At 42.0% G+C, this 15,172-nt stretch overlaps 1 protein-coding gene across 2 annotated transcripts in view; it reads right to left on the bottom strand.

The window, feature by feature from the left end:
* The window catches only part of AEBP2 (AE binding protein 2), an 80,275-nt gene extending 67,872 nt beyond the window's left edge, over positions 1-12,403 (bottom strand). The window contains exon 1 of one of the 2 annotated variants that reach the window (XM_019489463.2): positions 11,735-12,403. In XM_019489463.2, coding sequence (XP_019345008.1) covers positions 11,735-12,318 — 584 coding nt within the window. In that variant the 5' untranslated portion in view covers positions 12,319-12,403. The remainder of the gene's footprint in view (positions 1-11,734) is intronic. The other variant, XM_006269775.4, reaches the window with a different exon arrangement.
* Between the last annotated feature and the right edge of the window lie 2,769 nt (positions 12,404-15,172).

Raw genomic sequence — 15,172 nt, 5'->3', positions numbered from 1 at the left:
TGATTTGGTGCATATGATTTCCCCATGAGGTAGGCACCTGCCAGAAGAGTGGGGAAAGTACGTTTATTCACCTACCAATATTTTTTACTTCTCCAAACCTGCCATTCTGCATTTCGTAGCAGCAGTATAATTCTAGTTTAGATTTTTCCTTGGTCGTCAGTGAAATTCCTAGAATAACAATAAAAAATCCTGCTCCAGGAACAAGGAAATTTCTATTTGCTTCATCTGGGATTTTTATTGTATACTTCCCTTCTTCTACCATGGAATGGCACATGACAGGGAGGTGGTTGTTCTTTGTGTGAATGGCAATTAACCCAGACAGAATCTGAAGAGTAGAAGGAGAACCTTGTTAATTGCCTGTAACTCTAAGAAGTTGTTCCTATGAGATTCCTGGAAACAATTTGTGTTGAATAGAATAGAAGGCATCAGTGGGTGCAGAACATAATCTTATGCCCAATTCCGCAAACTGCACTGACAGGAAAATTTAGGGTACAGTGATGCACCACCAACCCGAAACAGTAGATCACAAAGCAAATAATCCTGTTAAGGAAGAAGGAAATGGCCACGTAGCCAAGTACAACAAAATGCCCAGATTCAAGCAGGGACCCAAGAGTCACATGAAGCAAAAGCATGACCATTATCACTACATCCTACGACAGAAACTCCTCTATGAACAGCAGGAGCTGAACTGTCCACAAAACAAAATCCACTCATATCAGAAGATGCAACTTCCATTATCCAGAGCAGAAAAGGAGGGTGACAAAAACAACAAGAATCTGAGACAAGGGTAAAGTTGCTACTGGGTAGATGTTATTTTGTTTTCTTAAGTCCTTTCAATCAATATAAAGACTTTCACTGCATCTTTCTCTTACTCCTTTCCCTGAGTGTACTGCTTCCATTTTAAGCAATTTGATGGATGGAACCCTTGCTTGTTGAAAATATGCAATCTTGGGGTTGGTGTGAAATGAACATTCACAAATTTTACAAGTTCTAAAAAAACAACAATAAACCAACCCCAAGATCACAAAACTATTAATGAAAATCCATGAAGTAATCACAATGCCTTATAAGAAACTAACATAGCTAAAATGGACAGAAACAATTCAGCCCATGAGTAACACCCTATACAGTATGACGAGTGAATTTGTCAACGCTTAAAATTCTTTTTAAAAGTACTTTCTAGGGAAAGTTAAAATTTCATAGTAAAGCTGCTTGCAAGTGGGCTACCATTTCAGTTCTTGTAAAAAAACAAGAACATATCACATTAATAAAAAAGTTTGCCAGTACTGAAGCTTAAAGGCAAACAAGTTTTTCAAAGAAGAGAAACTATACCAAGGGACCTAACAAGATTAGAAAACAAAATTCAGATATGATGTAGTGAAATTCTGAATGACAGGCAGTCTTCCGATTTACAACACAACTGGTTCCTGAAAACCACGTCTTAAGTCAGAACGTTGCAACTCGGAACCAATTTTCCCATAGTAAACGTTATAAATGGGGACTTGGTTCCTGAACCAAGGCCCAATACCCTATTTTCACCAAAAATAACCCAGAATTTTGTACTTGATCAATTATAGATGAGTAATATAGCTACATTAATGTATTTATACTGTAAATAGCAATCATATTAATTTGGAAGGATTTATTTGAGGTAACTTTGCTGGACTTGTTGAAGGGCTCTTGGTTGGACTTTTGGAAGAGTTCTTTGCTGGAGTCTTCTCAGGAGTCTCAGCTGCTTCCTTAAGAAAGTGTCCAAGGAAATTTGGATAGACGTTGTCCAGGGAGATGGGCAATGCAGAGAACTTGTTCACTGACGTGGCATCACATCAGATCAAGTGTTATAAAGTCAAAATGGACTCAGAAAGTTGAAACAGTGTCAACTTATAAACCTTGTAAATGCAAAATATTGCAATTCAAAACATTGCAAGTCGAGGACTGCCTGTACTCACTCTCTGCGCTTCTGATTTGCCTTTTATACTCTTATACATCTTATCTACTGAGATTGTAGGCTCACTGAACTTTCAACTTTTACACATTTGTACCATAGGTATCACCATGGGGTCCTGATCTTGACTGGCACATCTAGGTGATTCTGAATTACAAATAAATCAACAGAAGGAAAAAATCTTGAAAGCTACAATACAAAAAAATGCAGTCCACACACACAGCTTTAAGCATTGCATGGATGAAGAAAACCAGTCTGTTGATAGTTTTTGCATAAATAAACCATTAATGGGATATTCACTCTGGAAACCGTATTATCTTCAGATTATCTTCCTAGAAGTTCAGGGGTAAGGCAGAGTCACAGATTTAAAGTGAGATTCATTTATATACAAGATAAAATGAAAAAGGCAGAGTATGAATAAGTAAGTGAGAAGGACACACCACATCACTTTACATTTAAAGATTTTGCCTAGACTGTAAACAACTGATGTTTTTGCCTTCTGCTTAAGGAATTCTCATCAAATAATAGTTTCAGGAACACCTGCATGAGTGCAGCTCTAGTTTCACCAGCCCATTTTCTTATCCTTTCAAAATGTCTTCCACTCCTATTGCTATATGAAAAAAGCCCACAAAACTGAAAGCACACACCCACCCACTATCTACCTTGGCAATGGGGGGGGGATGATGTTCTTCCAGTTATGGTCACCTTTAGTTACAATTTAAAAAACAAACTGAGAAAACCTAGACAAAATTACAGCGTCTCTGCAACAGAGCATGTTTCCTCTTAAAGTAGGTGTGCAATTATCATTTCTAAAGTACCAATCATTAAAAAGAAATTGACAGAAGTGCAACACCACATGGTAGTCGATAGATTATTAGATGTTTGTAATATAGATGTCACAAATCAGGTCAGGCACCAATTTGACTAGAATCTATATAGCGTGTAAATTCTGACACAATTTTCAGCTTGTAACTTGACAAGGAAGTCAGCCTAAGAAAATCTAATAACATTTAACATAAGGACAGGATTTTGTTTTATTGGTGGAGAAGGGGGCGGGGGGAGGAGGGATATTTAGCAACCTTTTTTAAATCTTAGTTTAAAGTTTTTCAGCCCATGCACTGAGATAGCTATTACATTTTCTGAACATACAAATTCTTTGATACCATTCACCAACTTCTTAAATAGTGATTATCACACAGTATATAATTTTATTCATTATTAAAAAAAAAAATCAGCATTTATCCATTAAAATTTCAAATTTATTTTTGTAAGTTTATGATTTATTTGATCAGTTTCCAGAACAGGGAAACCAAGTAATTTTTAAACCTTAAATTAATTAAAATATTAGAACTTCCAATTTTTATTACTCCACCTCAATTTTTATAGCATGTACTTTCTGTAGAGGATTTCTTGACCTGAAATTACTATTTCTCCCAAACTTATCTGCTTTTAAAAGTGCCAAAAGCAGGAATTAGAATGCAGTGAGCTCTGGCACCACTCCCTTTCCTCTTGGTATGCTCCCTCTTTCTCTCCAAACAAAACACATTATGTCCTCTAGTTCAGGGATGTTCCTCTAGTGCAGGCACACTCTGCCAGTCCTACAGTTGACAGAAAACCCACTTCAATGCTTCTATAACATGTTATACCTGCTGAAGACCTGTTCTGTTCGTAGAAATGCACCAGAGGAGCAGATTAAAGAATTTGTGGTCAGCAGTCAGTCAGCTTGTCTTTCACAATGAACAGCCTTGAGACTAAGTAGTGGAGATTTCATCATGCTATATGCTTAAATATCTCAGAGTATCCATATTACATAGAAAATTCACATTAACCATCTCTACTTGGGTACTGCCTAACCACCTTTCTTACCTGTCTTTGTTCATGTTAGCACCCCTCATGCTACTCAGGCCCAGTACAAAAATTACATTTATACCAATAAAAGTGAGTGGAAACCAGTCTATACCCATAACAGAAGTTTGGCACACAGAGACTAGCTTAAAGATAGTGGAACCTGGTCTAAGATTGGCAACCTGCATAACCCATACTCCCCACCCAAAGGGCAAATGTGTGCTCTGTTAGCTACTGATCTAAACTGCACTGCTTATAGAAAACCAAGTAATTTGGATCAACTTCACCTCAGGCTTTTTTGAACGTCTGTACCTAGCTTCAGAGAGCAACATATCTGACAACATCAAACAGCAGCATGACACATTTAAGCACAAAATGTGGCCATCTCAAAGTAAGTCATTCGGCACTGGATTACATTGCCTTTCAAACATATAAAAGTACCTTTTCCTGTTTCTTCTATAATCCATGGTTGAAAATGATGTCCACTCATACTAAACACTTAGAAGTTTAGAAAGATAGTTGTAATCTTGAACTCTAATACAGAGTTCTAAAAAAAAGGGAAGTTAAAAATTTGGAAAAAGCAAAATGCCAAGCAACAGCTTTCCACATCCTATCAGGACAAAACAACCACAAAACCCCCACCCAAGAACTGACCAGCAAAGCCTTGATATGAAGTAAACTTTATAACAATTTTTCATGGGACATTCTCTACTTTTGTAATGTTGTAACTGCTACTTCACATTTAGAATGCTTCACCTTTGTGTGTACTACATACTAGTGATAAAGGTCACGTGGAAAAACATAACAATTCTAAGCCAATTTTTAAACATATGGCTGATATGCCAAGTAAACACCAGAAGCACTTGATGTTGTGAATTTAACACAATGAAAATGGCAGGAAAGAAAGCAGTCTGATAGCTAAATTAAAAATATTTAGAAACCCAGGACACCTCTAGACAACTAATAAATGTAGTCTGTAAGTAGGTTATTGACATCTGTAAATAAATACCACCATCTCTACTATGGGAGGGTCTATACACTTTGTAATTCCAGATTGCTGCCCACACACCAGGGTTACTTGCATTCTTATATGCTCCCTCCCTTCTATCCTCTATTTCAATAATTCCCAGCAAGTCTCTCTACCTCATGCTTCATACCAGGGGCTGAATTTACCCTCTAGGCTACGAGACATCACACCAAGGCCACTCTAATGATGCATTTTCCCCCTGCCCCTCCCCTCAACTATGCCCTACTTTCCCCTTCTTCCAGGTGTTGGGCCCCCCTTCATTTTCTCTTTCTCCCATACAAGGTGCAGTGTACCCCTATTCCCCAGTCCCCCACGCTGCCTCCCTTCATACTGTAGGTTGGACATCAGAAACAACTTCTTTATGGTGAGGGTTGCCAGAATCTGGAACAGGCTTTCAAGGGAGGTGGTGCTCTCCCTCTGCCTTGGGGGTCTTCAAGAGGAGACTGGGTAAGCACGTGGCTGGGATCACATGATCTCAGCACTTTTTCCTGCCACTGAGAGGGTCAGACTTGATGATCCTTTGAGGTCCCTTCCGACCCTAGCATCTCTGAATCTATGTACCCCTCTTTTCTCCCCCTTTCAAACCTTTAAAAGAATCCCCTAACCCATACCAGGGGCTCCATATAAACCCTCATTTCTCCCTCTCTCTATGGCTCTGTGAGCCTGCTCATACCCCAGAATAAGTTATTTCTTTCCATCCTGTTGGGAAGGGAATAACTTATCCACCACCACAACACATTAAATTACTGGGAAAATGAACAGAGATTAAATGGGAGCATGGGTATGATGAAATATGTTAACTGGTTTATACAGCAGTCTGATTTATTAGTAACTGCACATGTGCAGAAACACAGAATTATAACTACGTAATTTCTCCTTTTAGGATTGTCAAGTTTCCTCCAAAAAAAAAAAAAAAAAAAAAATCACAGTTCCATCAGAAGCCAAGAATGTCCCCCAAAATCATAGAACTGACCAGACAAATATCATGGGTCCAGAGCTATCACATTACTTATGAAGGCAAGTATAAAGCCTCACAAACTCATTCATTCAATGTCAAGTATAATGACATGGATCAGTATTGTTTTTATATGAACTGCATCTCACTTCTCTCTTTAGTAGGTGACTAAAGTGTTAATACCAGATTCTAGATAAAATTTAGATATTAATATAACAGCTTCAGATAATGGCACACAGTATATGCAGTCAATTTCTTTCAATGAATCCACAAAGATGACCCATGAATAATTATAACAAACAACACATATTAAAGAGATGTAACTGGCCTTGCTAACATTAGTTATTTGGTTTTTAAACAAACATTTTTCCAGTGCCAAGTAGGCTGAAAGACATTCTGAAAACAAACAAACAAACAAACAAAAACAGATTTCCCTTTAAAAAAAATGGTACAATGTCTTAGTTCCTAATCTGAAAGGAAAATGCAAGATGCTTTCACAAATAGCTTCCAAAGAATCAACGCCAATGTAATTTCCATCAACATTCCTGAATTATAAACAAAAGCCTGTTTAGCCAAATGCCTATTATTATTTTCTGGTTTTATTTATTTATAGGCCTATATATATATATATATATATATATATATATATATATAGGCCCATTATCTTAACCACCCTGCTGTGGGTACAAAACAGATGACCTTTACTTCCTGAGTAGGATGTGTAATTTCCACAAAGATACCAGAGTTCTCTCACATTCTGCAATCAGGTCACATTAATGCATCACAAAAATACAGAGTATTAGTATTTTCTGCCTTCTTTTTTGTATTTCAGATTGCATTTCTGCTTTGTAAACATTACTGTAATTCACATATCTCCACAAAGTGAATTTACAAGATGATTCAGTTTTACAACTGATAGTTTAAAAAGCAGGAAAAAGGGGTAATCAGTGTCACTAAACCTTTAGAGATCCAATGATAAACTGAAAAAAGTAAAAATCAACAGACATCAGTGATTAGGGTGGCTCTTTAAAATCAGATTAAAAAAAATTAAAGTAGGATTCCTAATTTTTATTTCCAGCTCTACCACTATGGGACCAGGTAGATCCAGCATCTCCCAGGTCCTCCACCTGTAAAAAGAATTCTTACTAACTCCAAAAAGATGCAGTGAGGCTTTATGTGGGAAAAGACCTTAAGGATCATATTGAAAACCATTAGATAAAAGTAAAGAATTGCTTTAAAATATCATACAAATAGAATACAATTTCTTCCCCTAAAACCATATTAAGTGTAATGAAGTTAAGAATGCTAAATTTTTTAACTATTTTTCAATTGAAACATTTTGTGCTCGTTCAAATTGCAGATTCAATATGCATTTTTTTTACCTAGTCCCTCCACAGATTATTCAATCCAAATACATTCTCAAAGTAAAAATTTACTTCTGACAAATGTAATCTAATATTTACAAGAAAATAGCAAACTTTAGACATTTTACATAATTCCTGAAATGCAGTGTTTACAATTGGCCTTCAAGAATGGTTTTTACTATTTGTAAGGATACCTCTCTACAGCAGAATTACTGTAGGTCAGTGAGGGCCAAGCTTTTTGATAGACATGCTGTTAGCCGCACACCCTCCCTAAGCGCCACGCCAATCCCCTTCCCCTGCCTGATCTTCTGCCCCACTTTCTGCTCCCTGTCTGATTTGCTGCCCTGCTTCCCTGCACCCACTACATTTGCTGCTTTGCTTTGCTTTCCTGCTCTAACTGCCACCAGTTGCTGTCTGTTCCCTCTCCAACCTGATGCATGCCATGTACAGAGGCTGCCCATGCCACAGGTTGGCTACCCATGCCTTAAGCAATTGGTCCAGATACCTGGGGCTATAGACAAACATCTCTCTTAAGGGCTTTGAAGAGGGGAAGAGAGCTGCCACTTGGAAGCATGCATCAGCTGCTACAATACATATTGCTACAGAACAGGCAAGTTAGCCAATTCACTGCAACCATTAGTTACAGACTTGTAACATGCTTGCTACACTTGTCTCATTACAGAAGCAAGCATTAACAATTACATGCTAATGGCTTATATCAGTAGCCTTTGACATCAACATAATGGTTACACACGCCTATACACTGGGTTAGCCAGCATGGGTGTGAACTAGCTGCACTACCAAGTTATAGCCAAAGCCAAGTTACTGAATCTAGTAAAGCCCTGTACTCACCTGTTACAGTGCTGTATTTCTGGAGGAACGTTCAGTGATTCTTAGCCCTACAACAAGATAAACTGCTGTATTTTTTTCCAGTTAATTGTGGGAGAACTTCTTTGTCCTTCCAGAAATTCTACAGAAATTGTATGGAAGCACCAAAAGACTGTCAACACTTGCATGGTTAAGCCTTTGTCTTTGTTACAAAATTGAAGCATTAGCAGCCCCAATTGAAAGAGCTACCTGAGCTCTGTCTTACAGCCCTAAATGCAACAGCTAGCCTAAACTGACAACATCAAGCTCAGGTCAGGGGTCTTTGAGTAGAAGGGAGTACTGAAACAACTTCCCAGGAATGAAAAGTGAAGACATGTCCTAAGCAATTACTTTCTAGCTGTCTATACATTCTTTGAGAAGGGTATCAGTTTAGCTATTTGACAATTGAGATCAGCAAGTATGTACCCTCTCAAAATTAGTGGCAATGAAAAACAGAGAGTCAACCATCAAAAAAATAATCTTGAAGTGAGACCAATTCTTTTAGGTAATAAGTTATTAATGCCTTCTTTTTTGGGGGGGGGTGGAGGGGGGAGGAAGAAATGCAGTAGGACCTCAAAAGTACATTCAGGGAACTCTCTATTCCTAGAAATAAATATTAAAAAAAAATTAAAAAAATAACAAAACACATTTTGAGCCATAGTTAGCCTGTTTCAAAGTGCCTGCATTCTACAGAGTAATTTTCACAACACTTAATACACCCAGGATCTGCTGTTCTTTTCTAATCTGTGATTTTGTCAAGATCCATAAAAATGTTAGTGTTGGAAGAAACAGGTGAGTCACCTATTTAATAATTTAGGCACATACTGCTTCTGCAAGAAAGATTCAGTTAAATACAAGAGCGCCAAATATTCAAAATTTTAGATTTTTCATCCTCTATCTATAGTAAATAAATTCACTATTTTGGTACTTTTTGTAATTGTGATCAATACTAATGAATGTCAGGACTAAGAACTCCAACACCAGCCTACTCTGTCCCACCACATCCTTCTTTTCATTAGTTCTCCAAAAGGAAAGCAGGGGGCAGGGGAGGGAACGCCACTCAGAGCATGATCTGAGCATTACCAAACCTACTTACAGAAAGCATGACAGACTATGCCTCATCAAGAATGCCCTTCCATTTAGCCACTTCTCCTTAACTTAAGGGCTGTTAATTTGGGCACCCCAGTTCAGTCCCTCTCTCTCTAAATCATACTATGTAAGATGTTATCTCCAAAACAACCAGAATTCAACCCATTTAGCGATTCATGGGTGAAAGCCTTAACCTTTAGTACTAACTCAATCCCTGAGCAAAGCATAACATGCTTCTCTTTGTGAAACACCATTTAATAAGCAAAATGCTACATCTGCTGGAGTTGCAATTATTGAAAAGAAAAGGTGAAACCCCATGTAGATTTCACTTTAATAATAATATAATCTGGAAGTGAGCACATGCTGTGGTAAGGCACGGATACAAAAAACACATTTTGCAACTTTTACCAAGAATAAATGGTAAAAGAGCACTCTAATTACAAAAACTACTACTACCAACCCAAAAATCCAGAGGAAACCAAAACCAAAACAGAAGTTATGCTGTGTTGGGGAAAGTGTACTTTCTGTAGAGCACTTCACAGGCATCACAGAACAGAACAGCCCCTGCCACACCTTGTCTCTGGGGCCCCTACTCCTGTGACTGAATCTGAAAAAAAGCAACAAGGGTGCTATGAGTGGGTGCAGAAAACTGCATGCACAGATTTAGATGCACGGCCATCTCAGAACATGAAAACAGACACACACAAAAAGAAATAGCGAGAAAGTTGGGGTTCCCACAAGTCCCACCAGATAATAGGTAAATTGTTTAAGAGAAACTCTGCCATTTTTTTCTATTGCTCTCCTATCCTAACCCAACTACTTTTTTGGGTTGAGCCCCACAGGTTAGCGAGCTCCCCTCTTCTAGTCTAATATTTCAAGGACTAAGCCACCCGAATATATGATCTGATTTAGATGAGAAGAAAAAATGCGTACTTGCAACTGCCAATCTTCACAAGTTTATGGCACATCTAGCAGAGAGACTCTCTCTTAAAGACACAGGATTTCATAAAGTCTCATCTTTCACTTAAAAAAAAAATGTTTCTAAGCCTTAGGGTTGCAGAGAAAAGGTTGATAATCTGACCAACATAAAAGTTGAACCCAAAGAAAGAAATAATAATAATAATAATAATAAAATATCTCTTCTCTCTCTCTATAAAAGTGTAATGATTTTTAGATCAAGTCACTTGATTTAAAAATCTGTTTGGGGGCACTTGTTACACAGCTCATGAACACTTGGGGTTGCGCATTGAAGCCTCCTACACATCTGCAATTTTAACATCCCAGAAAACCCTAACAAATTCAGAGTAGTGAAAAACACAGCTTTACTATATTTTCAAATAAATCTTAGAACCCAACTATGAAAAAATCCCTATATAGGTTGTGTACTTTACCAGTTTAGATTACACAGACAGTGGTTAAAGTAAACTCTACATTACACATGAAATTAATTGCTCATTTAGAAAACTTCATATAAATGGATAAGAACTTTTATAGTGTATGGAACTCAATTATTTTTCTGAATAGATCCAATTGTATACATATTATATAGCCAGATATAAAATTGAGGAATGGTTTTCTAAAGGTAACAGCTACATGTATTCTTAACCCACACTAGAGTTAAGGGGGGGAAATAATAAGAAGGAACAAAACTGCCTACATACTTTTTAGTGAGAAAAAAATATGTGGAAAGGTTTTCCCATGTAATGGAAGGCAGCATGTGTTAGAGCAAGTACATTAAAATTCTCTAAGAGAAGTGTTACAGCCAGGTTGCTACTTCCTCTCTGTAGGACCTAGACATTTATACTGAAACTGACAGAACGCATCAAAATAAACTCAGTTTAACGTTTAACATTTCACCTTAGACTATTACAACACACTAGCTGTACTGCAATGGGAAGTACAACTTCAGAGACAGGTTAACTTAAAACAAATAAACAAAACAAAACAACAGCACCCCGGAAAAACTATGAAACTTTACAATGCAAGTATCCACCTTCTATTAAGCTATGCTTACAAAAGCCTCCTGTAGGTACCAGACTGAAGGGCTTCCAAAACATAAATAAGTAAATAAATCCAGGGGGCTGCATTTCAAGATTCACTACACTTGATCCTAGCCTACAAGAGGCTGAGAAGCCCCAAACCCAACCCAATCTGTCCAACCCTTTTGGGGGGGGGGGGGAGAAGCACAACCTTTAGGACCAAGTAGATTTTTACACCTGTATAAATCAGTAACTGTCCTGTTCAGGGTCACGAAACCCAGCCAGTGACAAAATCATATGCAGGAGGCTCTTCGTCCCCCAGAAGCTGAAGGGACAAATGACTTTTACACTTCTCCTGGCAATTCTCAACCCTGTGTATGGGGGAGAACACAATGGGACAACATGAAGTACCCCAGGGTGCCTGCGGACCCTTTCTAGGGTGCCGCACAGCATACACCCGGCCCTTAGGTGAGCAGACACGAACCCCACCAGAGGGGTGTAGTGGAACTCGGCAGCCTTACAAACGCCACGAACCGAGGTGTTTGCAACAGCAGAGCTGCCCGGCCCCTTCTCTCGGTGGCCGATCGGGGGGGGGGGGGGGGGGGGGGGGGGGAAGGTGGAACCTGTGGCTGACGGGCAGGGCGGTCCCTCCGTTGAACCCACCTGTCCTCCGAGTCCATGCGGCTGAGCGGCTCCCCGTCCGACGACATCTCCAGGCTGCCGCGGCGGCCACCCGACGTGGCACTGCAGCTGCTGCTGCCGCCGCCACCCGTGCCGTAGCCCTCGTCCGCGCCGCTCGACACGCTGCTGCTACTACTGCTACTACTACTGCTGCTGCTGCCGCCGGCCCCGCAGCCCCCCGCGCCGCCGCGGCCCGGCCCTGCTGCCTGCCCACCCCGCGGGCCCTTGGGCTCATCCTTGGCGTCCGCCTCGCTGCTGCCGCCGGGGCTGAGCGAGCGCGTCTCGTCGCTGCAGCAGCCGCTGCTGCTACCCGCCAGGCTACTCCTCTCCTCCTCCTCGCCGCCCTCCTCCTCCTCGTCCTCTTCCTCCTCGTCGCCCGCCTGGCTCGCGCTGCCCGGGCTGCGCTCCGACATGCTCTCCGCCTCGCCGCCCAGCAGCAGCAGCACCGCCCGCGGGCCCGCCCCGACTCCAGCCCCGCCGCCGGCCTCCGCTCCAGCCTCCTCCTCAGCCGCCTGGCCGGGCAGCGGCCCCTCCAGCTCCGCCATGTCGCTGCGAGCAGCCGCCATGGCGCCTCCGAGCCGCCGTGCGTGCGTGCGTGTCCCCGCCCGTGTACGTGCGTGCGTGTGCGCCTGTCCTCCTGCTACCGCCGCGCCGGGCAGCCGCAGAGGGAGGGGCCGCCGCACGCGCTACGGAGCGCGCCCGGGGACAAAATAGAGCCGTTGGAGGAGGGGGGGGGGGCAGCGCCTGGCGCCCGCGGAGGAGGGGAAGCGAGAACGAGGCTTCTGCATAGGACGGGCTGTTCCAAGTGCGAAAGGGGAGGGGGCAGAAGTAGATGGAGCGCTGCATTGCGCACACACGGGAGGGAAGTTGCGCGGCTCCTGTTGTGGACTCGCCCAGTGCCCCTGGGCTACTCACGTGGTGCCCCCTGCGCCTGTGGAGCAGCCGTGGTGGCCAGCGCAGCAGCCTCACCCTGGGGTGCCTGTCCCATGTGCCACGGGGTGCCACAGGGCGAGGCTTTCACACGGGGAAGCCCCCCGGTACTTACCTGGCAGGGGAATACCATAACCATGAAGGTGGTTTTCCTAGTTGTAGGGGAAAACCACTTTCTTGGCAGGGGGTAGTATCCTGATGGAGATAATCCAGCGGGCAGATCTTGGCTACATGCCGACTCCTCCTGCACGTGCTCCTGCAGCCATGCCCCCGAGGGCAAGGGGAACTCGGGGGCACCTGAACCCCAAGCTGCCAGGCCTGCACAGAGGATGCCCATCAAAGGATTGAGAAGCATCTGAAGCCCCAGGCAGGGGTGGAGCAGTGCCACGTTTGATTCTGGAATGACTCGCGGATTTGGAATCGATTTGGCTTGGAACATGAACATTTTTCCTTAAAAAACAAAGTGTTAAGTGCAGGCAGCTCCCTCATGGCCTCTCTCAGTGCTGGGGTTCCCCTGCGTGAAATCCTTCCAAAGCCTGTGTGTGCACACCTCGCCCTGTGGCACCTGGGACAGCCTAGCCAGGCACCACAGGGCGAGGCTGCTCGGTTGTGGCCTCTCTCAGTTCTTTGCCACAGAAGTATCACTCTCCTGTGTTTCTGCAATCAGGAAAGGAATGAAAGCTGCAAGCCCGCGTTGCGTTGCCGAGGGACGCCCTGAGCCTAGAGAGGGTGTCTTGTGCGGAAATGGTTGAGAACTGTTGGGCCTGTTGGTTCCTTGCCTGGGTCACCAAGGCCGCCAATGCTAACATGCTTCGTCCCACACAGTGTGCCATACAATAAAAATGCTAAATGCAAGGCCCAGGACCAGACACCACTCCCCTGACAGAAAAATATCAGGCCATGAGAGAAAAATCAGCAGAACCTCCCATTCTAGCAACTCCTGGTTGTTTCTGTCCTGCCTGGAAGGATCCCAAACCCCCAATCGAAAGTTACTTGGCCTGGGCCTGAGACAGTCCCAACACACGGAGATGAACTCACCCCAGCAATTGCCCATGGATCCATTAGCAGTAACATCATACCATAGCAACATCAAAACAGGAAACACCAAGACAGTCAATATGCTGAAAAAAAGGGATATCAAATCTGAAAACAAACCAACTACATCTTCCCCCTAGAGAACCATGTAAGCAAATTTAGAGGGCTATAAATGGCATGTTTGGCTTTTGAAAAAACATTTGGCCCAGGCTGAGACCACGTTCTTCATTGCTAGAATATGGAGTTGGTGGGAAAGTATGAAGTATGCCTGAAAACAAGGTTTGGGAATAAGAAAGTTGCAGCCTTTGCATTATTCTTGTTAACACACACATCTTCAAATGGCCAACTCTATCAGAGCGGACATTAAAAAACTTATGCCCTTGCTATGAGATAAAGTACTTGTTATATGCTTCCTTTTTCTCTTTACGGAGAAAAAGATGCAATGCAGATTTTTTTTACTGGTATGCAACTGATTTTTATTGCTCAGTTCTGAGTTAGGGTTAAAAAAAATGAGCCAGTTGTCATACTGCAGTGGCCAATAGCTATAGATAAAGGTGGCTATAGTGCCACTTTAGAGCCGTGCTTCCCTACCTTCAACACTTTAGCCGATCCATGGATTGTGATCCAGGAACGGAACAGAAAAGGGTGGATGCTAGGTCATGATAAATCAGAATTACTTAGTGTACTTACATAAAAAATTGCTTCTAACATCTATTCTAAGGAAGCAAACAGGAACGAATGGGGAATGAAAGGTTAAGTACCTGGATTTCCTTGAGATGTGCTGTCTATGCAGTTTACTTTTGGTGCCCCAGGAGTTCAAGAGCACAATCCTTTGGCCTGCAGCCTTCCTTGAGGACGTGTACATTTCCTGAGTTTCCTTCTGATCCCACCAATTGCAAATAAAGAGTAGTGCAGGCCCAAACAACACTCAGTTTCTTCACCATTGCAGTACCAACAGTAGCAAGGAATGAGGAGGGCAGGCTATAGAATACACAAAAACACATCTCAAAGGATTCCATTTACAATGGGATAAGTTAATTTTGTTATTCCTTTGAGCTGGTGTCCCTATATATTCCACTTTTGGGATGTCACAAGCAGGAATCTAATACAAGACGGTATGTAGAGAAACTACTTAAGCAGATATTGCAGTAAAGGCACTTGTATCTTGAGGCTTATTTCAAGTATTGTATGAAGCCTGAGCAGCTGCCCTGCAGATGTCTCAAATGAGTATGCTTTGGATGGGAGCTACTGAAGCTGCCTCAGCCCTGGTGAAGCAAACCTTGAGCTGAGCAGGTAGATCTAAAGTAGGTAGCTCATCACAGGGCCTAATGGATTCTAGTACGTATTTGGGTATACTGTGGGCTGGTATTACTTAACCTTTCATTCAGTCAGCAAATGTTATTAATAGTCTCAAAACCTTATCCTTTCATCTGTAAAGAACCATTTTTTTTCAGA

Source organism: Alligator mississippiensis, chromosome 4, assembly GCF_030867095.1.
Source record: "Alligator mississippiensis isolate rAllMis1 chromosome 4, rAllMis1, whole genome shotgun sequence".
Classification (NCBI taxonomy): domain Eukaryota; kingdom Metazoa; phylum Chordata; order Crocodylia; family Alligatoridae; genus Alligator; species Alligator mississippiensis.
This window is presented reverse-complemented; position numbering and strand designations above follow the sequence as displayed.